The sequence below is a fragment of the Calypte anna genome, chromosome Z (assembly GCF_003957555.1).
Source record: "Calypte anna isolate BGI_N300 chromosome Z, bCalAnn1_v1.p, whole genome shotgun sequence".
Lineage (NCBI taxonomy): Eukaryota > Metazoa > Chordata > Aves > Apodiformes > Trochilidae > Calypte > Calypte anna.
Window position 1 is genome coordinate 70,997,119 of NC_044274.1, and position 25,792 is coordinate 71,022,910.

Genomic DNA, 25,792 nt, shown 5'->3' on the forward strand with positions numbered 1-25,792 from the left:
AACTGTTTAGATGCAGTTAAGAGTTGCTTTGTGTTCAAACTAATGTGGGACTCAGCCTCCCAGCAAGACTTATTTTCTCATGTACTCCACAGCGTTAGCCAAACTACACAGCTTTTTGATCTGGGGCTAGCTCATGTTCAGCTGACTGAAAGCGTGAGGCAGCTGAAATCACATCTGTGCATGGGATACAATAAAAATTAAAGCTGACCTTATGCAACATGGCCAATGGCCATGCGTGGCAGAAGGTCCCTCCTCTTGGTGCCAAGGGATGTGGGGACACTCATTTGAGCTCTTTGCAGACACAGCCCCTGGAGATGGGTTGGAGAATGAGAAGGGGCAGAGAGGGAGAGAGCAGGAAGGTGCCTCCTCCACAGAGGTGTTTAACCAAGGAATTAAGAAAATTCAGTTTTTTCCTTTGAAGTGGCAAAATTAACTTTTAGCTTTGTTGTTGAGTAACAGGCACAGGAAGGTTCACCACCAGATGCAGCATGGACATGGCATGGGATCAGTGGGAGATGGGAGCTCATAAGTCAGTTCACTGATTGTAATTGACTACATGAACATATTAAGAAGAAACAGAAAAGCAAAACATGTCCTGATGAGGTCATTTCAGTTAATAAATTAATGTATATAGACTACTTCATGCACATTTGACCTTCTAGTGTTTTAATTCAACACGTGGGAGGGAGCTGAGGAGAGCATTTGCTATTATTAGTATAGGAATTGAGCATAGGAAGTGTTTGAAGCACTCGGTTACAGCAAAAACATCCCTGTTTCTGAAGGAACAAGCAAAATGTTGAGGTTCAGTAGAGAAATGATCTCTAAAAGAAGGCAGGTTTGAGATGTGTGACTGTTTATGACTAACATTCTTTGTGTTTGGCTTGTGTTGCAATAAAAGATAAGGGGGATAATACTATGTTCCTAGAAAAAACCCACAGGGCAATAGGGAAAGTGCTTTTTTTCACATCTTGAAAGAAAATGTGGTGATCAGTGGCTTTAGAACTATCAGTTAATCAGAGGGTGTTTGCTTTCCTGGAGATGCATCCATACAGAGCCATTCTGCTGGTCCTGTTTTCCTTGCATATATGATTTAAGTGTATGCTCTTCAAAGCTGGCTTGCAGAACTCTGTTTTCTGTCTTGCCTTTTCTTGCCTGCAGAATTACCACACATCCATGGGAAGTATCCATCATTTTGGGGCTTGCTAAGCATAAACATCTCTGGGTTTTAGAGCGACAGAGCTGCAGAGGAGCTGCAGTCACCTCAGGGAAGGAATGTAAACTGGGCTAGGCAGCTATCAGCTCACACATACCTCTTTTTAAAGAGCTCAGAGCTGAAGTTCTTTGGTTCTGTCTTACCAAGAGAAAATCAGTCCCTGTCTTATGAGTGGCAGGAGCACGTTCCAGTGTTTAAAACCACCCCAGAAAAGTATTTCTTTAGCCACGTATGTTTATTCCTCTCACTCTGAATCCTGTATCTGAGTTGCTATTTGAAGAGAATTTTTCTCCACTGCACTTTATTATACAATATATATCTGCAAAGTCACAGAAGCTTTTTCTCTTCTTGTGGTTTGTTTTGCCAGTCAGCTTGTGGGACCATAGTCATGGTGTTTGCTTATGAGAAGTTTGCCTTACTGTTCTAGAAGGTACAGTAGGTGACATTAATTTGAGCCTAAATATTCCATAGCATTTTAATCACCTGTGAAATACTTTCATATCTAAAGCAATTTTAATGCAGGGACATTGACTTGGAAATGAATTTTAAATGTTTACAGATTCTTTTCCTGATTCCACTCTGACACAATAAAACAGAAGATGGTTGCAAAATTACTGCCTCATTAGGAATGAGCTCTGTTTTTCTTGCAAGGTAGGGTCAGTGGATCATGTAATTAGAATTATTAATGCAGTTTTTGGTGGCTTTTGCTTTTTCACTGCTAAAGCTGGAAGTATTTATAAACAATTAATGCTACAACTACAGTAAACTAATTTGAATTATTTGCTGTAAAAAAGATTGTCATTTAGCCATTGGTCATGACCTTTTTTATCAGAAGGTATCCTGCAATACCTGGTGGCTGTCAGGTTAAGAGCTGCTAAAAGGACCAGAGTTGTGCTGCTGGGTCTGAGAACAAAACCCTGGGAGATAAAGTGTTGGGGATGGAGACACACTTGCTACAAGATGCATCTCATCCCTCCTGGCAGAACATCTGCACTCAGGATCCACTGCTAAATCTACCAGAAATTATCACAGTGCATCAAGGACAGAAGCTTGTGGGTTTTTTTGTACAAAAAATAACTGATGCTTAAGAAAACTGGAATTATTTTAATCACCTAACAGCGTTGTGTAAAAAAAAAAAAAAAAAAAAAAAAAGCTTGGGGTCAAATTCTGCTGGATGTCAGAACACCTGGTTTACTTGAAGCTGGCTTGGCTGCCCCATGCAGTCTTTCTCACATGCAGTGCCTGATCTCTGCAATCAGGTGATAACCATAACTGGAGCCTCCCTGTCCAGCAATCATGAAAGTGTTTTAATGCTGTTTACATCTGTTGCTGTAAATAGTGATCTCTCCCTCAGTGGTCTTTGCCCAGACAATTGAACTGGTAGTGATAGGAAAGCTGTGTGGACCCACCTTACCTGCCTGCCCCTGAGGGTGAATCCTTGCAGTATAAGAGCCATATGATTTAGAAGTGGGTGATGATTTAAATGGAGTCTGAATTTTCAGTTTTAAATATATGCCTACAATTTATGGGTGTAGAAGAGGACCCAAATCACAATTTCAGCTTTAGTCTGATGCAATAATGTGTTTTTTTCTCATTTGAAACTTCCCTCATTCCTACCAAGAGGCTTTGAGAAATTTATGTTGAAGCCATAGGTTTTGACTTTTCCCAGGTGCCTTTTTCCCTTAAGGATCTGCAGAATTGATCCAGAGTTGGGAGTTCCCTGTTGTTGTCCCCTGCCTCTTTGTAGTCCAGGCACAGAAAAGCCTTTTTGCTTTAGTCAAGTATACTTTAAACTCATCTTTTCTGTCTGGATGCTGAAAATTTCATTGAGTGGGCTTTACTCTACATTTTCTCTGATAGATTTAGGCTAAACCCTAGAAGAGCTTCTTACATTTTTCCAAGTTCTGCTGTTCATTTTTTAAAGCTTCTGTAAGTCCCCTCTTTTTTCACTTTTCACTTCTATCCAGAAAGTCATCCACTATTTCAGTCAGACTCTTTGTTGTGGCCTTTTCCACATCTGCACATGTGACTTGAGTACTGTGGGAATAAATCTGGCCATCTGCCCTTAAACCTAGTGTGAGACTTGCCTTAAGTCACCACCTCTACATCATCACCATCATCAGGGCAAGGAAGCAAAGTATTTCAGCACTGGAGATTATTTTAAAAGCAGGTTGGAGTGTACATTATCATCAAAGAAAAGTGCTGGATGCTGAAGGGTGTTACCAACCTATCACAACTGAGCATGCAAACTTTTTTTTTTTTTTTGGACAAGAGGGTCAGTACCCTGCCTCTGTACTCTTCTCATCTACCTCAGGAAGTTTTATGTTCTCCTCTAAGAAAGACTACTTCTGTCTGATGAAACCAGGAGTACACAAATTGTTCATTATCTGTCTGTCCTATCATATCTGCAGCTCCAGTCTGGTCAAGATATTCCCTGGAAAGTGAGTTAATAGTGAGTGCATTTCTCCTCCTGTTCAAGTATGATAGAGCAGGGGTATTTTGGATGTTCTATCCAATTTCAGTAGAAACATGTGGATGCAGTTTAAAGACTTTTAGACTGAGAGGATCCATAAAAGAGATGCAGAAAGGTAACCCTGTGGCCTACAGCTTCTTTCAAGAGGGATATGAGTCACCTGCCAACCCTGTGACCATTTCAAAGCCTAAAGCTATTAAATAGAACTGAAAGGTGTAACTTGTGTTCCCTACAGTTTCTTCAGAAATCTATAGTGCTTAAACTTCATCTGTATCTGGATATGGTGAGTCCAAATCACTGGGTATTGGCTGGAGTTTCAGGATGACAAATTAAATATCTGTTTTTCTCTAATTCCAATACAAAGTGTGAGGACGTTTCACAGTAAAAATGGTTTTGAAATACCAAAAGTGTTGTGAGAAGACTGTCCCATATCTGTTTTTTTTTCTTTACATAAACGATACAAATATTTGTATGTACTGGTGGCAAATATAGAAGGTGATTTTAAAATGTGGAAGGCACACCACCTTTCTACTATCAGCCTGTATAAAAGAACAGCCATTCTGATCATCAAAAACTGATGTTCCATAAATGTGCATCAGAAATTGAAAGCTGCCGAGTGTAATAACAAGTGCAGTTATGAACAAAATTGTGCCCAATTTTTGAAGGTTTAATTGCTTCATTCCCAGGGTGCCCTGGTGCTGGTTTACCAAACTAATGTTTCAAATCATGAGTAATTAAGGCAAAAGAATGCAAAAAGCAGGTGAGTTAGTGACAGCACAGAACTCTGCATGTAAATTCTTCTAGCATTTGACTGTAGATCTTGACTGTGGAACAATAATTAGATCATATGAGCCTATGTAGCTCAGCACTGGACACCTCTAATTTACTAGCTAGAATTCAGATAGCAGTTTGTTATTTTTTTAAATACAAAAATACATGTCTACATTACTGTTTTAATTAAAGTTCTTTTACTTACAACTGGCAATCATTTTAAAGATTTAGTCTTGAATCTCTTTTTATTTTTAGAAATTTTGCTGGGTCTGGCTTTTTAATACTATCTTCAAAGCCATTACTTTAGACAAAGAATGTGTGTTCTGGATTCTCACTACATGTGATAAACTATGAGAAACCATTACAGAAAACATGATATTCCCTACCAGAACCTCTAGTCACTGAAGATCAAAATATTGAAGTAGGCATTAAAGAGTAACATTTCAAACTAGTTTCATATGCAGATTCTCTATTCCAGAATAAACATCAGTTTCTTTTAAATTATTTTTGCATTAAAACAGAACAGTTATTTTAGGAATAAGTGACTTTCTCTGTAGGTCGTTTTCACTTGCTGGCAAAACCACAGAGGACAGATTCTGTACAGATAAGGAAGCTCATATGTTTGAGTTTTAAAAAAAAAAATTCAGTCTGTACCCCTCAACAAAGTCCATGGCAGAAGGATACAATTTCTAAATTCTATAAATAATTGAGCTTCACTCTGGAACTTATTTTATAATAGGGTTGGTGTAGTAAAAGTTGTACTTAATGCCTAATTTATGTTAGTGCTTTAGGTTAGTCACAGCTCTGGGATATGGATCTTTTTGGCATATTAAATGAATTTAATTCTTAGTCTGTTTCAAATTTAATTCTTAGTCTGTTTCAAATTCAAAGCACTAGTGACCTGGTTCCTTCCCTTGCTTATTTACAGATGAGGTGAGTCTGCACAGAACAGATGAATTATGATTACTAAGATACTATTTACTACTACTTAATTATCTGTGTCAGCTGGCATTCTCATGATGGTTTTATTATGGGTATCTGAAAAGTCCTGACTTCAAGTGGCAGAATCTTCTATCTTTACCACTCATTATTGCCTATGCTGGTTACTAAATCACACTGACAACTGCAGGTTCAAAAAGTCAATTCCATTACCACAACAAAATCCAAATGTTTTGTGTTTTATTTTTTGTTAGAGAAGGAAAGTTTCTCCTGCTCTGTAACTGTGAAGCTGATTGCACAAAGAAAGCAGCAGTTACAGATGGAGGTATCACAACAGCCTGTACTGATCCCTGAACTGATCATTCCCTAGGCTGCATTTTTACATTTAGAAGGAATCTGGATCAAAGATTACCATAACTACTTGATTAAGACAAGCATTTCTTTAATACTGTAGGCCACAAATAATAGTAGAAGTAGGTAATTTATCTGCTAGCCCTTGTTGAAGAATGCTTTAAGTAAATTTGTCTTTATGCCTTAAAAGCTTCTGTCAAAACTTGACTGTGGAGAGAGTCCTAAATTCAGTTTAGAAATAATAAATGGCCATGCTATCAAGTTTGTGTGCACTTATTGCAGGAAGCTTACACCTGAACTTAACAAAAACTGTATACAGAAATATTGTGAAAAGTCATACTGTAAACAGATATTCCCCATACACCCCCTAAGTGTATATAGATCCCATTGGAAGAGCTTCTAAGGCCAATTAATCTCTTATGGCAGACCTGCTTGGAGTCTAAACTTCCAAGTAGATTATATGAGGCAGATCCTACTGTAGAAAGTCAACCTCCATCAGAAGAGCTCATTTTGGACCTACAAATCAGCTGCCATGGGCCATGCCTGGGAACTTGAAACCAGAAAAGACTGTAGATACAATTTTGATGGTTGGCATCATTATGACAAAAATGGTGTGCTATTGAGGATCTTCCAGAGGGACTCAGCAGGTCTGGCTTGTGTTCTGTAATGAGTGACAAAGCAATGTGTGTCTTTGTCCCAGGTCTAACAGGAACTGTCTTTACAGAGTCCTGTGCCAGATGTATTATATATAAAAGTAAATGGATTGGGGCCTGCAAAGAGCCTGCTAGTCCTAGTTTTTCAATATTTAATAAATAAATAAATAAATAAAAATCAAGTATAACTTCTCAGTGACTATCACTCAACTCATTCTTTGTTAGGGATACCATAACTGGACCACTTGTTAGAGGAGCCCGGGAAATTGGGTACTTATTTCAATCTTGAGAAGGGCGTGACCCATCCCAGCCTCCCCAGCAGAAGTTTTCTGCTGTAGGGCCAGCTGGGAGCTGCTCCGCTGTGCCCCACAGTGACTTTCCCCCTCCCACCCTGTACCCTACACCCTCAGGTTGCCTGCCACTGTGCTTAGAGAAGCTAAAAAAATCCCTGAGAATAAAAATGGGAAGAAAATTAGGCAGGGACTGGAGCCAGCATGAAACCAAGTGCCATCCTGCTCAGCTGGGGGAAGGGAATGAGTAACATATGGTTGTGGATGTCTAATCACTACTGAAAATGGTTACCATTTCTGCTGCTGCTTAATAAAGTGTAAACATCTTTACACAAAAGCACCATGGGTCTCTGTGGTAAATAAACCATCAGTGTTTCAAGTCATTTTATTTTAGTTATCTTTTTGGATTTTCTTAAAGTGCCAGTTAACAGTGATACATAAGCATCATAGTTTAAGCAAATAATTCTTAAAAGCATAATTATCCTCAAATACACAATAAATGCAAATTATGCAGTAAGGATTTGGAGCTGCTGTATATAAGATACTTATTTTTTAATATATATGTTCACTGACTCAACTGAAGCCTGAAATAAACCTAAACCCACGTATTATTTTTTTCTGGTGTCCATAATGAAACATTCTCCTCTGAGTTATGGTAATAATTTAGTGATCAGTGAAGTCATTTAGCATGTGTGTAAATTCACAAAAGAATATCAGTGGAATAAATGTGAAATGAAAAGTTAGCTTTTGAACTTTTCTTTTGACCCACTTAAACACTCTAATCTTCTAAATTATAGAACCTTTTCTTCTGTTCTCTTAAACACACACTGTGTACCATTGTTACTATTTCCAGGATGGATTAGTTGGAAATTTTGCTAGTGAAATCTTTTGTACATCCTTTATTGATATTTTTGCCCTGGCTTTAATATCAGAACACAAAACACAAGAACACTTCACTTACATAAGTGCTGTCCTGACCTCCTGAGCAGTAACAAAAGTATGATTCATGTGCACTATTATTAAGCAACGTCCCTGTGTTCAAGTAGAGAACCCTTTTTTTTACCCATATAAAGTAAATTTGAAGCAGAACAGAGCAGTTCGGTGGGGACATGGGTGTTCCAATGTGTTTAGTTTCCCATGTTATTGTTCGTTGCAATTAAGTCAAACAAAAGGAACATCACTGTAAATTATGCCTTTTATTCTATTCCTCTTTTCAGATTGGGTTACTATTATGACAGCATATGGCTGAGCTCTTTGTTTTTTTCTTTTTTAATATAAAAACATGTAGATAAGCCCTGCAAGGAAGACAATATTACTTTAAGTGCACCAAACAAATAAATATTGCATTATTGAAAGAAAAGAATAAAATTTATAAAAGATTTTTTTTTTTAATCGCTTAATGTGAAAAGAAATGAAACAGCCATTGTTAGGATCCATTTCAATAAGACATTTCTGTCTAGAAGACAATGCCTAAAGCTTTGTGAGCTTCTTCTGTGACACAGGAGTTTGCAGAAATTACACAAATGTGACCAAGTAGCAGATTTTTCACTGGCACACTGCACAGAGTCCTAGATGAGTCAGCTACTCGGTCTGTGGGTTTCTTCTGGTGGAGAAGGATCTTTTCCTCAGCTCCAGGTGGCAGAGATGCTTCCTGCTTGGATGAGACTGTGAAACTGGTTTTGAGCAGATGTGGCAGGCCCTGGGTCTGCATACTTTTTTTGAAGATAAATGTTTGCTCTTCTGCTGCTTGGTGCTTTCATGCCTGCTTGCCTTAGCCTTCTCCACAGCTTTTTCTCTAGAGCATAGCAAGGTGTTCTCTTTCTTTGTTCTTCACCCAGGACAACATTCTGCCTTTTCAGCACTTCTTACAATGGGGAAATATTACTCTCAGATTTATTCTACCCCTGTGAAAGCACTTGATGCAATTCTTGAAATCATAAATCAAGTTTTGACTGTACTTTTCTGCAGTATTACTTAACCCATTTTTTACTGGTTCTTTAGGAGGTTTAACTTAACATACAATGTCAGTGCTGAGCATTCCTGTTTTCTAGCATTTTTGAAGGAACTGGGTAGCTAATATGTCTAACCTAAATCTTCCCTCTATGATAAAATAACACTTGCCAGAACAGTTCAAAACAGCTAATGAAAGATGCAGTCTCAAATCCACACATAACTAGAAGTTCTGATATTTTGGATGCCTGTTTGGAATCATTGGCCCTTACCACCTCTTTTGAGATGTTAAATTCAGATGAGAAAAATCTCATCTGAAGCATGGGCATCTCTGCAAACATTTGTAGTTCTTTCTGTATATGGTCCAGGCTGGGATGGAGGTAACTTTCCCCATAGCATCCATCATAACATCAAGCTTTGTGGTTTTCTCTAGCTCTGTGTACAAAATTACAGGGATGTTTTGATTACTGCTGAGCAGGGCTCCCAACACCTTGGGGCTGTCTCCAATCTCCTCCCAGTAGCTGGAGAAAGACTAGAGGCTGAAGTCTCTGACCTCAGATGATTAAAGAGAGGTTCTTTTTAGTATACACACACACACACACACACACACCAAAAAAAAGTAAGAGAGAGGAGGATATTTATTTTTCTGCATAGGCACTCAGAAATATACCCATAGGTAAGTTTTCTCACATATAATCTTGGATTTGATCATACAATGTTCAAATAGTATATTATGCCATTAAAACATCAATTTTCTACATATGCTAACTGTAAAAAAAAAAAAAAATTCAGTCCACTCTGGTCTGATGTATACAGTAAGGTCATTGCTTTTCTCAAAGAAACACAGAATGGTTGAATTTGGAAGGGGCCTCTGCAAGTAATCTTATCCCAACCCTCTGCACAAGCAGTGACACATAAAGCGTGGTTGCCCAAGACTGTGTCTAGATGATTTTTTTTAATATCTCTGAGGATGGAGACTCCACAACAGCTCTGGGCAATCTGTGACAATGCTTGGTAACTCTCACAGTGAAGAAGTGTCTCCTGCTGTTCAGACTGAACCTCCTGTGTTTCAGTTTGTGTTTCCTGCCTCTTGTCTTGGCCATCACTGAAACCACCACCTGGCTCCACCGTCTTTCTGCCCCCCCTCAGGTATTTATATACATTAACAGGTTAATCCTGTGCATTTAGCCAAGGGCACATTGCTGGTTTATGTTCATTTGGGTGTCCAGCAGGACCATCAGGGCCTTTTTTTATCCAGCTAAGTAGCCAGAAGCATCCACTGGTACCTGGGATCATTAATCCTCAAGTGTAGGACTTTGTGCTTCCCTTTGTTGAACTTCGTAAGGTTTTTATCAACCAGTTTCTACAGCCTGTCTGTCATGACCACCACTGGTGTCTCAGCCACTCCATTGACTGTAATCTGCAAATTAAAAAATTAAAAAAACCCTCTGCCTCATCATGAAGGTGATTAATGAAGATGTTAGGTGGGAGTGGACTCAGTAAATTGATTGCACCATTTACCACGTGTCCGATACAGGGCAAAATAGCAGATGAGATGTACATGTAAAATCCCAAAGTTTATTATTAGTAGCAGAGGATCTTAAAAATTAGACTAAAAAGGTGTAAATCAGATTATATGAGTGTGAGGATATTAGCATAGGGAAGTAGGGTGATAGGATAACAAACAATAGTCTCTTAACAATAAAGTGTGTAAATAATCAAGGATCTGAATAACTTACACAGGGCCAATCATCTACATGCTAGAAACTTACTTAATAGTCCTTATGCTGGATTTAGAACAATGATTAAAATAATATACCTATAGGCAATATGATAATGAAATGACTGCAGTCTTAAAGTTAAGAATTAATCTCTGAGGATTTGACACTTTCTGCCCTGCTCTGGTAAGGCTGGTTGTCCCTTTTCTCTCAGACTTTCAAGGAACAACTCAAGCAGATATTCCCCCTGGAGGAGAGAAAGTCCAACACATCTTCCTGGGGAAGTGTACAGGATTCTCTCTGATCAAAAGATGGGACCAGGCTTTTACAGAACAGAGTTATTGACTGCTGTCCTTTAACTACTCAGACAAAACTCCAAAATCCTCTCTTGGAGGATAGAAGGGAGACAAAGGAAAAGCCAAGAAAGCCTTTTCCCTCGTTATACAAATTCTTATGTTTATCTGTCCATTCTGGTCTGGTTTCTGTTCAGCCTGGCTGGATCCATGCTGGGCTCCATGTTTTTATCACAGGACAGCAGCTGGCACCACAGATCCCAGGTGGGTCTCCTAGTGGTACCTTCAAGCTTGTTACCAGTTCAGACTTTGCTCTGCCCTTTGCTTTCCCTGGAATCACAAAGGGAAACTGAGGCAGGCCCACTGAGGCAGAGCACCTTGCCACACCACCACTCTCTGGCCCCACCCACTTAGTTTTCAACCCACTTCTGCTTATCCAGACCATACATCAACACCTTTTCTATGAGGGTCTTTTGAGGGACAGTGTCAAAGGCCTTACTGAAGCCCAAGTAGACCATATCAATGGGTCTCCCCTCCCCAAGCCATTCACTTCATCATAGGAGTTTATGAAACTGGTCAAGCATGACTTTCCCTCAGTGAACCCAATCTGACTATTCCTGATGATTTTTCATCTTTAATGTGCCTGCAATGATTTCCAGAATTATCTGCTCCTTAACCTTCCCATGAATAGAGGTGAAACAAACCAACCTGTAGTTGCCTGAGTCCTTCTTCTTGCCTTTCTTTGAAGATGCAGGTGACATTTGGTTTTCTCTAGTGTTTGGGGACTTCTACTCACTATAATAGGCCAAAGATTACGAAGAGTGTTCTCTCAGTGACATCTGCCAGTTCCATCAGCACTCCTGAGTGCATCCCATCAGGCACCATGATCCAGTTTGTCAGACTTGATCCTCCTCCACCATGGGTACATCTTTCTTGTTCCAACCTTTGGTCTCTGGGACCTGGGATTCCTGAAGACTGGCATTGTTATAAATGACTGAGGCAAAGAAAACATTCAGCAATTCCATCTGTTGGTTCAAAGTAGAATTTAGATTACTTCCCATGCAACATCATCACTTTAAAGTCCATCATATGGTAGCATTTCAGCACTTAGCATGGCAAGTTGTCAGCACTACTATGTATTCAACTTAACTATTCTTCATTCATATATATTTCTTTTTCTTTACATTCCAGTCAACCTGCTCCTCAGTTGGCTGCTGATTGCTATGGCATTGCTTCAGTCTTTCCTTCTTCTTCCATACATTGAAATACTTTCATTCTTTCATACAGTGTTTGAAAGGCAACTCTCAGACTCATTGTTTTCTCTGTGTATTTCTGTAACAAGGCTCTTGCTAATTCTGAGCTTTGATTTTAGTGGGTTATTTTATAATTTAGACTATTTATTGATTTCCTCCCCTCATCTTCATTTGACATCAATGAATACATGGACATTTCGTTGGCCATGATGCTTGGCATTAATGAATACTACATGTACATTGGGCTTGGCTGGCAATAGTTTGTCAAATGGGTTTTTTTCGCACAAATGAATGGAGAAAAATGTAAAAATACTGGTGGAATTTTGCCGTGAGGTGGGAGAAGCCAGTATATCAAATGTGACTCCAAGAAAACAAAATTAAGATCTTCACATATCCAGTTAAGATAGTGTTGTTAAAGATCACCACTGGGATGAAGGCCAGATGGTGAGATGGCAGCATGTAGTGAAGATTATGGCTACTGAAGCAGAAGGGAACCCAAAGGGTGGGGGCATTCATGGGATAGAACAAAAAACTCCCCATCCCCCTAACTTTGAAAATGGTGGCATGATACTTTGCAGGTCTCCCAAGTGCTTTGAACATAATCCTTCATTTCAGAGTGCTACTATGTCACTGGAAAATACTATATTAAAAGTGATACGTAATACGAAAAATAATAAAAATCCTAGAAGGCCCATTAATTCAGTTTCAGAAACACCTAAGAATTTAGAAAAAAAGTCTGTCAAAAGACATAAGTGAAGCAGAGAATAAGTCGGTCTTTTGTTTATATTTAGGTCATGCCAGACTAATCTGGTAGTTTTCTTTGATCAGATATTTTCAATAAAATACATGATACGTCATATAATTAGTAAACCTATTAGCAAAACAATGGGGGAGGATTAGTCCAAGGAGATGGGTGTGGCATGAGACAGACCAATGGGAAAAGTTATGAGAGAGTGGCAAATGAGGAAAGGTACTCCACTGACTCTAAAGGATGAGTTTTTGGGATAGAAAATGGTGTGCCTGGGCAAAATGTGCTGAAGGCAGAAAGCAGAGAAGCATTGGCACTTTAGAGAGGTAGTGGGGCAGCTTATAAAGAGATGTGAATAACTTTGAAGAGTGACACACAGGGCTGTTTCCTAGTACAGGGTGAAAAGCCATAGGCTGTGGGCTGACAGCAGAACTTTAACAAGAGGCAGTCAGTTGGAAATGAGAAGAAAAACTGTGTGTACCAGGTGATCTCTGAGGTATTAACAGGTACCAGGATTATTTGCATGGCACACAGGGAGATAAGAAAACTCTTGGATGAGAATCTTGTAAAACCTCTGCAGCTCTTCTCCGTTCAGCCCTGCATATGTGTTTTCATGAAGGGACAGGATTAAAATGGCAGCAGTACAGGGAAGGATGATGAATGCAAAGACTTTTGCTCAAGGAAAGGGTTTAACACGTGGGAGTATGGATTTCAGAGGGCAGTACACAGGATTACTTGGGGAAAAAAAGATTAATTGATCCAAAGAGATACTGTATTCATGGAGCTAAACTGCTTTTGCTGCTCAGCTCAGATTAGACATCTCCACAGACTATTGAGCTGTGCAGTGGTCAGATTATTCAACTTTGAAAAATGAAGCTTGAGGGAAAATAATACTGCTTTCTGTGATTCATTATTGTGTAAATCCCAAGAAGGAGGAAATCCTGTTTAACCTGAGATTCTTCCAATAGACAAACAAAAAAATAATAAAAAATTGACCATATGTAAGGGCAAACTGAAAAAGAGGCTGCTCTTAGCTTGCAGAGGAGTGGTGCTCTGAGAGAGCCTACTGCCTGGAAACAGTGGTACAAAAAAATACTTCTTCATACAGGAATGTAGAGTTTTGTAAATAATTTGGTTTTATTAATTTATAGTTTGATACTGCTAACTTAGGTCAAATAACCAGGTGCTAATTTCCTTCAAGTAATTGCTAGGTAATTGTCTTAGAGTTACAAAAGTATTGAAGTATTCTTTTATTAATTAACTGAGTAAATGACTGTTGGGTGGGAATTCATAAAACCACAGAATTATCAGAGTTGGAAGGGACCTCTAGAGATCACCTACTCCAATTCTGCCACTAAAACAGGATCAGCTAGAGGACTGCATCCTGGTGGGGTTTGAATATCTCCAGAGAAGGAGACTCCACAACCTCCTTGGACATCTTGTGCCAGTGCCTTCTTTTTGTTCTTTAATTGAGGCTCATTGATTTATCATCTTCTATATTTTAACTTTTTTTTTTTTTCACTTTATTTTTTTTCATTTTGTCAAGAAGATCCTTGTGAATAATATGCTACCACTGTAATTTTGAATGTGGCACAGAACTGGAACACAAATTAAGAAAAGTAACACCCTACAACTTGAGTGACGTAAATCACTTGTTATCCCCTAGTTAAATCATTTTCAGTTGATATTGATCACCTTTACAAGTTCCAGGAGTAACACTGTGTTATAACCTCAGCACAGAACTAAATGGCAGGTTACAATGACTGAAAAGCAGTACTTAAAATCACACAGTCTCTGCTGAAAGATCTCTGAACAATTGGTATCAAAAGGAACACATCCAACATGTTATTTTTTAATGTTCAGAGAACACCTCGTTCCCATTACAAGGTACATTTTTTGCTTACTAAAGTAATAGGTTCATTATTTCAAAATATTGCCCACTGCAGTTAAAAAATAAGCACAGTGCAGAAGAGCAATTCATTTGAAAGGTGCTTTTTCCTTATCTGCCTCAGATATTATGGGGGGAAAGTCTGTTCAGTGGTCTGTGCCCCATGTGATTCCACTAAATTTCAGCATGTTGCTTTTTAAGCTGTAAGTGGCAAATGAGGCAGCTTTTGTTAGAACAGTATAGCTAAACTACAGTTCCTTGTCCCAGCATTTCAAAAATATGGTCTGCCTTTTGGTTTTCATGTAATAATCATATCCTCATGTTTATCTTCTGCCTGAGAGGCAAAATAACAATTATATGTAAATAATGTATGCATTTCTTTGCCTCCTTACCATTTTTTGACTGAAACACTGTAATGCCAGTAATTACAGTGAATTTTTAGTTTAGTAATTACTTCTGCTGTAATGCTTCTCTTCAGTAAAAGTCAGTATCCATGAAAGACATTCTTTTTTGCAAATATTTGGACTCTCCATTGGAACAGGGTTGACAGAGGAAGACTACTCTTTTTTATGTACAAAAATTAAATTTCTTAAAACAGTGAATGGCTAAAAATTTTAGTTTATTTGATTACAGTTGCAGATTGCTTTTAAGTCAACATTCAGTACAGAAGGTGCTAAAAACATGTTTCCAGGTCTGGATCAGTCTGTTTTCTTGCTTTTACCCCTTCTTTGTCTGTATCTCTAGCCTAACAGTCTGTCCTTGACATATACATAAACCTTCTGTAAAGCTCCTCCACCCAGATGTGTGTGGTATTTTGCTTGTTATAAAGGAAATGTTTTTTCTGAAGTTTTAGAGAAAGCACTGCTGGTGTTTTTTTGAGCTAGCTGGTGGTACAGTTGTTTACACAAACAGTTTTTATGTTTATCCCTAATGGTAGGCACACACATTTCCATAGTGTTTAACCCACTCAAGACAACAGCATTTTCATCTAGCAGTATCAGAATTCTGCTCAGTATCAGTCTATACTGAGCTGTGTGTCTTAGCCTCCCAATAATAGAATATTAATGTAGTCATGGTTAGCTTCTAATTCCCAGAAAAAGGCTGGTGACCCTGACATAAAATGTTAAACATACTTTTTTTTCCTTTGGGTAATGGAATTCATCTCCTAATTGCTTTTAGTCCACTTACTGTCCAGTTGCCCTTGCTTGTTCTCCCATTTCATGGTGAGACAACATTGTCTGCCTGTCAATATACAGACCCTGCCTTTAAAAGGATATTCATATAGTGGAAAGACTGCCTAAGAGTTCTCCAATACCATACATTTATTTTTATTTTAAATACAATGTCCAGGTGTACCTAGACAAATCACTTAGTATACTTTAACTTCCTTCTCCAGGTCATATCCCAGTTTTATATACATAAAATCAGTCTGCATAACCCACAAGCTGCAAGTCAATGGGCTATTTGTCAAGATAGTATTATGGCTTGTAAAGGAAAAGAAAGATAATCAGTTACTGCACATCTCCAGGAGGTCAATCCAGTTTTTCTTTATGTAAATATGTTAATTCCTTAATGAAGTCTGCTTGTAAAATTATTTCCTCGTATTTCCTGTATGCAAATTCGCAGAATACAGAGCTAAAAGTTTCCAGCTTCTTTTTAAATGTTAAATGCACTATTGAACTTGTTTAGCAGCATTCATTGCTCTCAGTGTTGGAATGCCTCTGTTTCTTAGGCAACGTTTCTTATCTGACCAAAGTATAGACCTTGGACATTTGGCAGGTCTGTGCAAAAAACTTTTACATCTGCCCTGTGAGAGTGAAATCCTGGTCTGGTCTTAGGCAACAAAATAAATGCTTACTCCCTTTTCTTCAGTATTTCTATTTGTGTGATTAGTTATAATATTGCTACGTGTCTGACAGCCTTAAGACAGTAAATACCTCTTGGGGTTTTTTTGAATACTTGATAAAATTTCTGGCCTAACTGAAAGCAGAAGATAAAGCTCTTTTTATTTTATGGGGGGAAATCTCAACCCTCAGTTACAAAACTGGTGTCTAATATTTCATGGCAATTAGGCTGGGGACAAATATTTAAGAACAAATATTAAGTCAGTCTTTATTCTGTTCAGATATGTCTGTAATGGATACCAGATTGTCTTCAAAAAGTTTAAGGCTTGTGGCTGACAGTGTTAAAGGGTGAATATTATATATACAAGGTATCTCTCCTGAGTCTCCACAATGGTAACTGAGTGTATGTTTTCCTTCCAAACTGAAGATAATTTTTTTCCTCATTATTATTATTATTAAATCATCTTTGTTTAATTGTAACATGCATGTATTAATTTTTTTCCCCTGCAGATTTCATTTCTGGCCTCTGCTTACATGAGCCAGCATCTCTCAGAGGGAAGTTGCTCTGCCCTTGCATCTGTTACCCATTATCTTTACCTCTGCCAGTTCAGCTGGATGCTTATTCAGGTTGGTCTCTCAGTCTTTTTCACCCTTTCCCAAAAAACAGTGTAAAAGTATCTGATACTTACTCCATGTTTCTGTTATATCATAGCATAAGTAACTCTGCAATTCAATGCTATCAGCTACACAAAATATTACATGGTCATTATTAAACCTAGGCTGTCCCAGCGCCACGGGTAAATATTTGAGCCCTATAAAGACTTTTCCCCCTGATATCCATTACAGCTGTGTAAGAATTTCCACATCTCACTTCATCCAATAGAAGTTACTGTCTCGAAGCACCAAGCAACTATTTTTTATTTATAAAAATATTTTATTTTTAATGGCTTTTCTAAACATCTTTTATTTGGTCTTTTGAAGCACTCTCTTGCAGGTGTAAGTGTAAGTGTAAACAACACGGTCTTTTTGAGTCAGTAAAATTTTAGTCATTAGACTTGTATAAAAAGGCAAAATACCTTCATAGGGTTGCATTAAAATATACATTTATAAATATTGACAGAATCAAGATTTTGATTTGTGTAATCAAAGCATCATTTTAATTGGAAAAGACCTTTATGTTCATCTAACGCAGCACTGCCAAGGCCACCACTGCCACATGTCCCTCCGTACCACATCTCCAGGGCTCTGAAACCCCCCCCAGGGATGATGGGGACTCCAGCCCTGCCCTGGGCAGCCTGGGCCAGGCCCTGACAACCCTTTCCAAGGAAAAATTGTTACCCAGCTCCAACCTAAACCTCCCCTGGCACAACTTGAGGAAATTCCTCTTGTCCCATCACTTCTTTTTTAGGAGAAAAGACCAAACCCCTCCTGGCTCCAACCTCCTCTCAGGGGGTTGCAGAGAGCCAAAAGGTCTCCCCTCAGCATCCTCTGATCCAGGATCAACACCCCCAGCTCCATCAGCTGCTCCTGGGCAGACTCATGCTCCAGAGCCTTCCCTGTCCTCGTTGCTCTGTTGACACTTTATAGAACAGTAAATGGTGTAAAAAACAATTGAATTAATGTGGCAGACCATGAAAAAACAGATGTATTATCCCAGTTAGTCTAAATAACAAGCTGTGAGGTTATTTGGAAAATGCACTACCATGTCCTCATCTAGAAATGTATATTTAACATGACATGCCATTTACTATAATAGGATTTGTCCATAGCACATTTATTGTAGCATACAGCTTTATGTATGCTGCTCCACACACTGCTGTACAAATCCTCCAACATGCAGGTTGTCAGACCAAACCAGGAATTGCAAATAAGGCTAGATCTAAATACAACTTTCTCTCCCACTGACATTCATGTACTATCTGGCGTTTTCCTGGGATTATGTCAGGCTCACTTTCATTTTTAGCAGGCTTTCTAACAGCTCCACTGTGCTTGTTGATTTCTGCAAGCTACAAGTAGATGGTCTGTCATGTGCACTGCTGCTGCCTCTGGTTGTAAAAATAGAGTGGAGAGATTTAAAGCACTCTGTCTTTAGTGATACTAATGCTCTTTTTATTCTTGTTGTGTTTCCTGAATTTATACTTTATTAAAAGTAGATATTCTCTCCAGTAGTTTTTAATTTCTGCTGTCTTAATACAGAAATTTTTTTCCTGTACTTCTCCTTCACCTGTCTCAGCTCATGACTTTCTCTGAGGTTATCTAATTTACATTATTTTGTGAGCTGTTCATTATTTTCTTCTTCAGAGCTGCTTGTTCGCTTGATTCCTGAGTCACTTCAACTCTCCTGAACATTTGCTATTTAAAGCAAATAGTTATACTTTAAATTATAAGTATATAAATAAATAAGTTTCCAGTTTTCTGGGATATTTCATGGTTTGATTGCTCAGTGTTTGGTAGTGTTTCATCTTCCGATCCTACAGGAGTTACCTCAGCTGCAAAAAGAAAAAAAAAAAATTAAAAAATATTAAGTGACTATCAACAGCTGGTAATTTTTATGGCTGTAGTTGAAACCCACTGTTATTTTTTATTGGAGTACATTTTGTCCGGGTCCTAAGAACTTGCATCTTCCATTGCATGTAGTGGAGCCTGAGCATTGTGTTAAGTCATGAAGACCCTTCATTCAAATCTAAGGGGACAGAGGTGCTTAAGAAGGAATCCTTTATAGTGAGCTGACAAGAGCTCAGGAATAAAACTCAGAGTGAGGGGGATTACCTCTTTTTGTAGTTGCAGGTCTTTTAGCTGAAAATAATTCCTGAATTTGAAAGATGCAGAAGGAAAAAAAAAGAAATCACCTGAAGCAGATCAACCCATCTCTCAGCTACAGTTTACTCCCCTTGATGGAGAATGGATCCTGGACTTGTATTTCACATTGTAGAGTGTGGAAGCAATGCCAGGGCACTGCAGGAGTGCTGGGGTTATCTCTGTGCTTGACTTGCTCCCCATGACAATATTAGCAAAGCTTGTTGGTCCAAGGGAAAACCAAACTGATTTGGGAAGCTCAGATGCCACTGCTGTTTAAGTGGCAGATTTAAATGCCTGGGAAATGAATGCTCATATTTCCCAGCATGGTCTGCTTAATACATGTGGCTTGATTTGGAAGGCAGGATTAATAATGTATTCATATTTAAATACATTAATTTATACTTAGAATTAAATACTTCTCCCTGGGAAACAGCAAAAATATGCAAACAGATTTTGTGTCACTCATGCAGTCACTCTGCTTGCTGTGAGACCATGTAGTAAAATACATATTCCTCATCATTAACCCATTTTGTACAAATCTTCTCATGTCAGTCTTGATCCCTGCACACAGAAGTGGGTGAGTGTCATAATTAAGTGCAGGCTGCTTGCAGATACATGCAGGTGTGAAAGATCCAGAAAATTCAGATGATTTTAAACATTTCCAGGCAACAAGAGTCTATAGGAAAACATAAATTTAACAGTACAGTTGGACAAATGCAGATTCGATTCTGTAGTCCAGATCAAAGTTCTTCACTTTCTAGACTCCAGAACAACTTCTTTACGTTTTTTTTCCCTCTAATCTATCCATCTTCTGAATTCTGCTAGGTACCTAGTGTTTTATCATATTTTGATAGAGGTTGCAACAAACTCTGTAGCTTCTTATGCTGATTCTGTTTCCATTTTTAGCTTCTTGAATTCAAAGGCTCACATTTGACAAGAGTTATTTGTGCCACACAGGTAGATACTGCCCATGTGAAATACCTGAAATGCAGGAATGGAGAGGACCTCAGAGGCCACCTGGTCCATTTTCAGAGTCAGAATAAAGGCCACATCAAATCATCCTTGCTTGTCTGGTTCCTCTCTCCTGCATTGTTTTGTTTCTTTGCTTTTATAGGGAGGTTTTTGTAAGTTGCATAATGTTGATAACAGTACCCAACTTTTTAAAGATGAGGCTTTCTTGACTGTAGGAGAAATGGAGTAAGGCTTGTGCCAAAAGAGTGAGCTTAGCCTGAAACGTTTGTCTTATTACAAAGTCTGGAATTAAGATATGTCTTCATCCTGACAAAACTCTCCCTGTACGAACTTATGTGTTCATACATAAACCTGTATTTTCAAATGTAATCTTCACTTTTATCTTAGGAAAACACACTAAGGATGTCTTGTGTATTCTGTTGTTCTTCCTGTGACAAATCTGTAGTATGAAAAACATTTATCAGGAAAAATAATTTTTATTTACCAAAAAAAAGCAAGCAACCAACCAACCAAACTGAAACAAAATTGTCTTTTGAGGGAAAAAATAAAATTATTTAGCTGCTAATACTGACATAGAGTAAAATCATAGGAAAACGTAGACTCTTTGGGCTTTTTTTAAGCATTGCTAGAATGGAGTAAATCAATAGCAAAATAAGCAAAAGGAGCAATAAACAAACCAGAATTAATGTCATGAACTTGCTGCCAAACACACCTGAATCCTCCTTTATGGATTTAATAGCACCTTAAATTTTCTGTAAATTTACAGCAGATATGTAATGCAAGCATTTAGCTTGCAATAAGTATAATGTTTAATTTTATGAACAATTTATGTACTGTTAAACAGCTTCAAGAAAGGTTCTGTGAAAGCATGCAGCTATTCTGAAAATTAAAGCTGTGACCATTCTTAAAAAGAAAGAGGAAGGGAAAGAGATGGTCTCCCACTGAATTAGGAAAGACTTTGTTTAAAGTATTTTGCAGTTAATACTTAGTGGATATGCACAGATTAGAACTAAGGATAAGTGAATGAATGTATCAGGAAATGAACAAAAGCATCCCAGTTTTGGGACAATAATTTCAATTAGTTGCCTTATGCTAGAAGAGGCACCAGAGAAGTTCTCATTGTCTCATTAGAGTGTTATTTGAATTCAAAATTGTTTTGCATTCTAGATCAGAACAATCACAACATGTACATTTGCTCTTCCACCTGAGCAGCTGGGAAATGGACTGCACATTTTATTCCTCTGAAGTGGCTATTGTTGCAGCATGGCAACAGGAAAAGATTTACTAAAGTTAGCTCTACTATTTGTATTTCATTGATTACATTGTGGAACTTCAAAAGGGGTTGAAGACAAGAATTTACAGTTATCAAGATAAAAATGTCACTGCACAGGAAATAGTGAGCTATCCAAGCCCCCTTACATCTTTGCAGCAATATGGGTATTATTATTCTTCTGTGATAAATGAGGTGAGGTAGGTAAATATGGCTAAACAAGCACAGAGCAAGGACATGAGGTACAATTTCTTGGAGTACAATTTCAGGATGAGTGAGAGCAATGTTCACCAGATTGTCAGAATTAGTAGAACCAACAGCCTTCAGCATAATGGCATAACTCAAGATTTTCCTGTCTTGAAATGCTATCAGTGAAGCACAGATTAGTCAGTACTGCAAGGGCATGTAATTTGAATAATTTTAATGGCCTAAAGTGATAAACAGAATCTTGAATGTGTTCTCAGTCTTATGGAAAAAAAAAAAAAAAAAAAAAAAAAAAAGGAGAAGCAGAAAGTTTTTGAAAAGCTCTGGGTTTTTTTCCTAAATGTGATTTTAATCTGTTTAATGTTTTCTTCCTGTGAATATCCAACAATGTAATTAATATTTTTTTCTCTGTTCTTTCAATATATACAGGACAGCTTAAATTATATGGTAGGATTTTCCTGTGTTCTTTTAAGAAAAACAAACTTGGCCTTTTGTTTGCATGGCACCGATCACCAGATGAAAATAATAAAAAAAAAAAGACCATAATAATTATTATAATTAATATAATTGCATACACAAGACATATTTATAAAATGTCATTCTCTAAGGCAGCATTTAAAATTCTCACTAAACCAATAATTAGAAAAAAAAAAAACAAACCTAAGTAGCTACCATATGCAATGTGCTTAATGATTCATAATGAGAAAATATTGCATATTCACATTATATAAATCATAGGGAAAAAATTGAAATATAATTAATGGATGAGACTTACAGAAGAAATCCACAAACCACTAATTAAGTACCTGATTTTGATAATGGAATCTGCTTGAACAAACTGATAGACAAACACTTGGCTGAGGGAAATCTGCAAAATTTCACAAGCACAAATACCCACTTTGCAATTGTCTTGTCACTGTGTATGGATTTTACCTGTCCTAAAAACAGACAGTTGTAAATGAAACATATAAATCAACATTATTTTTTTAAGTCCCTATGTAGGCAATGGAGAGAGATGAGTATGATTAGGGAAGGCCTAATGAGCACCTGCAGATTTCTGTCCCCTCTCCATTGACTGCCAAGACAGGCTAGAGGCACCAACTTGAATTATTCTTGACCAAAAAAAGGCAAAAAAAAAAATCCCTTATTCACCCCACATAAAAGGCCAGAAATATTTATGTAACATGCAGAGCTGAACAGTAGTATAAAATGGTTCAAAACAAATCAGATTTAGCAATATTGGATGTCAGTCTTTTCTTTGAAGGTATGAAAATCCAAAAAGAAAGATACTATTGCACCACAAACATATATTTGCCCTGCAGAAATAGTGTTTTCTACTACACAAGCTGTCCCTCTTTTATAGTTTTATTCCAAATCTAATAGATACATAGGCACAGTTCTTTCATAATCACAGTGTCTTTTGATTCCTTCAGAGAAGAACAGGACAATAAAATATTTGTGTTGAAAAACTTTTATTTATGCATATATGCTGGGACAAACAAATGCTGTATTATGACGTTCAGAGAGGGGTTTTTTTTCGGGTGGGGATAGCTAATCAGCCACTAAGTCTACTGATTAATATTCTTCATTATTCTTCAGGCTGTTAATTTCTGGTACGTCCTGGTGATGAATGATGAACACACAGAGCGGCGCTACCTCCTTTACTTCCTTTTGAGCTGGGGGCTCCCAGCATTTGTTGTGATCCTGCTTTTAATTATCCTGAGAGGAATCTACCATCACAGCACAGCACAGATTTATGGCCTGGTCTACAATGATCTGTAAGTTTCCATTTGAAAAGAAAAAAAAATCCAAAAACCAACCATGATCTAGCTATTGTACTTGCTATATTGTTTCATATTTAATTAGCTCGCATGTAAAAAGGGGATTTTCAATAAGGGGTAGAGGTTGTTTGGTGGAGGTGAAGCAGGTAATTCAAGCATAAACAATGCAGAACTTTCCATGCAACTGGGCTTTCCTCCAGTTTCTCCACAGGTTCATCCTAGGCTGAGAATTGAGCAGAGCCAGCTCAAGCATGTCTGCTTAGTGGGCAAATTATTTGTTCTTTTCTGTGCAATTCCAGGATAAAGGATAGTAATGGCTACTGCTGCTGAAGTGAACAGAAAAAGCATGTTTTTCTTGCATTTTGCTTCTATGTTTAAAGAAACTCAACACCATGTCTTAAACTCCCTTCCCTTAGATCATTAAAAATATTCCCTGCTAAACAATGTTACTACAATAACACATCAAACTTATTTCCTGAAGTGTTTCTTAGAATATTGAATCTTACATCCCAAAACTTTTCCAATTTTCTGTAGTGACAATAATTAACACAACCCTTTAAAATCTACCTATAGATTTAGAAAACCATCCTAATTAAAGAAACACACTTTCATAGAACTTGGGACATTTAAGTGGAAATATGGTTAGGTCAGAATTTTGTTTTTCTCCTTCCCTGGCTCTTTTACTCTGTCCCCTTTTCTGGCAAAGCTAATCTATGGTAATAGCTGCTCTAAGACATGAGGCCGTTATGCTCATTCAAATTGTCTTATAATTGCATGCTTCATGTGCAGAAAAGAGTAAAAACACAACCTAGAGAACAACAACCACCAAACAAACAAACAAACAAAAAAAAACCCAAACAAACAAATAAAAAACCCCAAAAGAATCCAGAAGAAAAGACATATGTTTATTTTGAAAACTTCTTATGAGGTTTAGACACAAACCAGGAGACTATCCATGTATCTTTATAATAAAAGAGGAAGATGGAGCATGCTTCATTCCATGAACAAAATGCAGTAGAGTGGGGTTTTTTGTCATACAAAGGGAATTATTGTGAGAAATGGATACTGCAGTTCAGTATCTGTGTGCCTGAGTATATACATGTGCTCATATACTTGCAGTTGTAACTAATACTTGGATATCCATACATATGTGTACAGTACATGAGGAGCAGGGATGCATGATTTAAATCTAAAAGAGCCACTCTGTGGGCTACAAGCTGTCTGTCCGTCAGCCAAGGTTTAGACCCACTGGGTCTAAAGGAAAGTGTCTCAGTTCCCCAGTAGCAGACTATTCCTGACATTCATAGCTCTGTACCTCATCCCATACACATAGGTATTTCTTCACAGAACATGGCAATCAATAAATAGCACTGTATTTTTCTTCATGGTAAAACACTTCTCTGTGTATAGTAAACACAAGAAATATGTGTAGAAAAATCGAGTCGTCTGATTATCATCAGACAGTGGGATGGTGGTATCCACCACAGTTTCACAGCTGTTTTCTTTTGATGTCCATGTCTCATTCTTTCAAAACCAAGGAAAATCCCTAAGTTCTGGTAAAACTGTTAAGTAAAGGAAAATTACCCTGTCCAACTCATTTATCCAAAATAAATATAAAATTTTTCCAGCATCATAATAAAGGTCAAATGCCAGAAATCATCCCAGCCTTATTGAATACCCAGATTATTCCAGAAAGCCAATGTGAACACCATTAAGGAGATACCTGCAAGGATTTTCATAAATCACATCAATGCTAACTGGTAATTTGTAGAACATTTTTAAAAGTTTCTCTCGTTTATACAAAGAGGATGTTCAAAACCAGAATGCAGGAAGGAGGGCATAATGAACTATATCACTTGATTTGTTTTCTCCAAACCAGGATGTAGTCCTGGAAAAAAGTAACAAGATTTCCTAAGTCAAGGTCATTACATTCTAACTTCACAATCAGCCTCAGAAATAGTTCTAGAACAATAGGAGCTTATTTCATGTGAGAGCTGTGTGACTGGTGAAGTAATAGAAGCAATGAAGCCTGTTATCTTCAGTCTCTCCTGAGTGATCACTCCTTCAGGCAACTCATTTTTGCATTACAGTGGTTTCTGACCAAATGTTTTGTTCCTAACCAGAATGCCTAGGGCACAATTAATATCCAACAGCATGGCAACACTGACAGAACTTTATATGTGTACTGAACAGAAAAATATTTGAGCAGTGTTGGATATTTGTCCTTCAAAAGAAGTGTTACGGCAGCGTATTCCTTCAAATAGTAGTGAGTTCTACACATAAATACATATATTTTGTACAATAACTCCCAAGCTTGCCATAATATAAAGCTAACAGGCAGCTGTGGTGATAACAGTAGTACACATGTTGGTGGTTATTTTC

At 37.8% G+C, this 25,792-nt stretch overlaps 1 protein-coding gene across 1 annotated transcript in view; it reads left to right on the forward strand.

Moving 5' to 3' along the window:
- The window catches only part of ADGRV1 (adhesion G protein-coupled receptor V1), a 285,963-nt gene that overhangs the window by 181,992 nt on the left and 78,179 nt on the right, over positions 1-25,792 (forward strand). The window contains exons 86-87 of the mRNA XM_008492118.2: positions 16,895-17,011; positions 23,229-23,407. Of these exons, the coding sequence (XP_008490340.2) occupies positions 16,895-17,011; positions 23,229-23,407 (296 nt within the window). The remainder of the gene's footprint in view (positions 1-16,894; positions 17,012-23,228; positions 23,408-25,792) is intronic.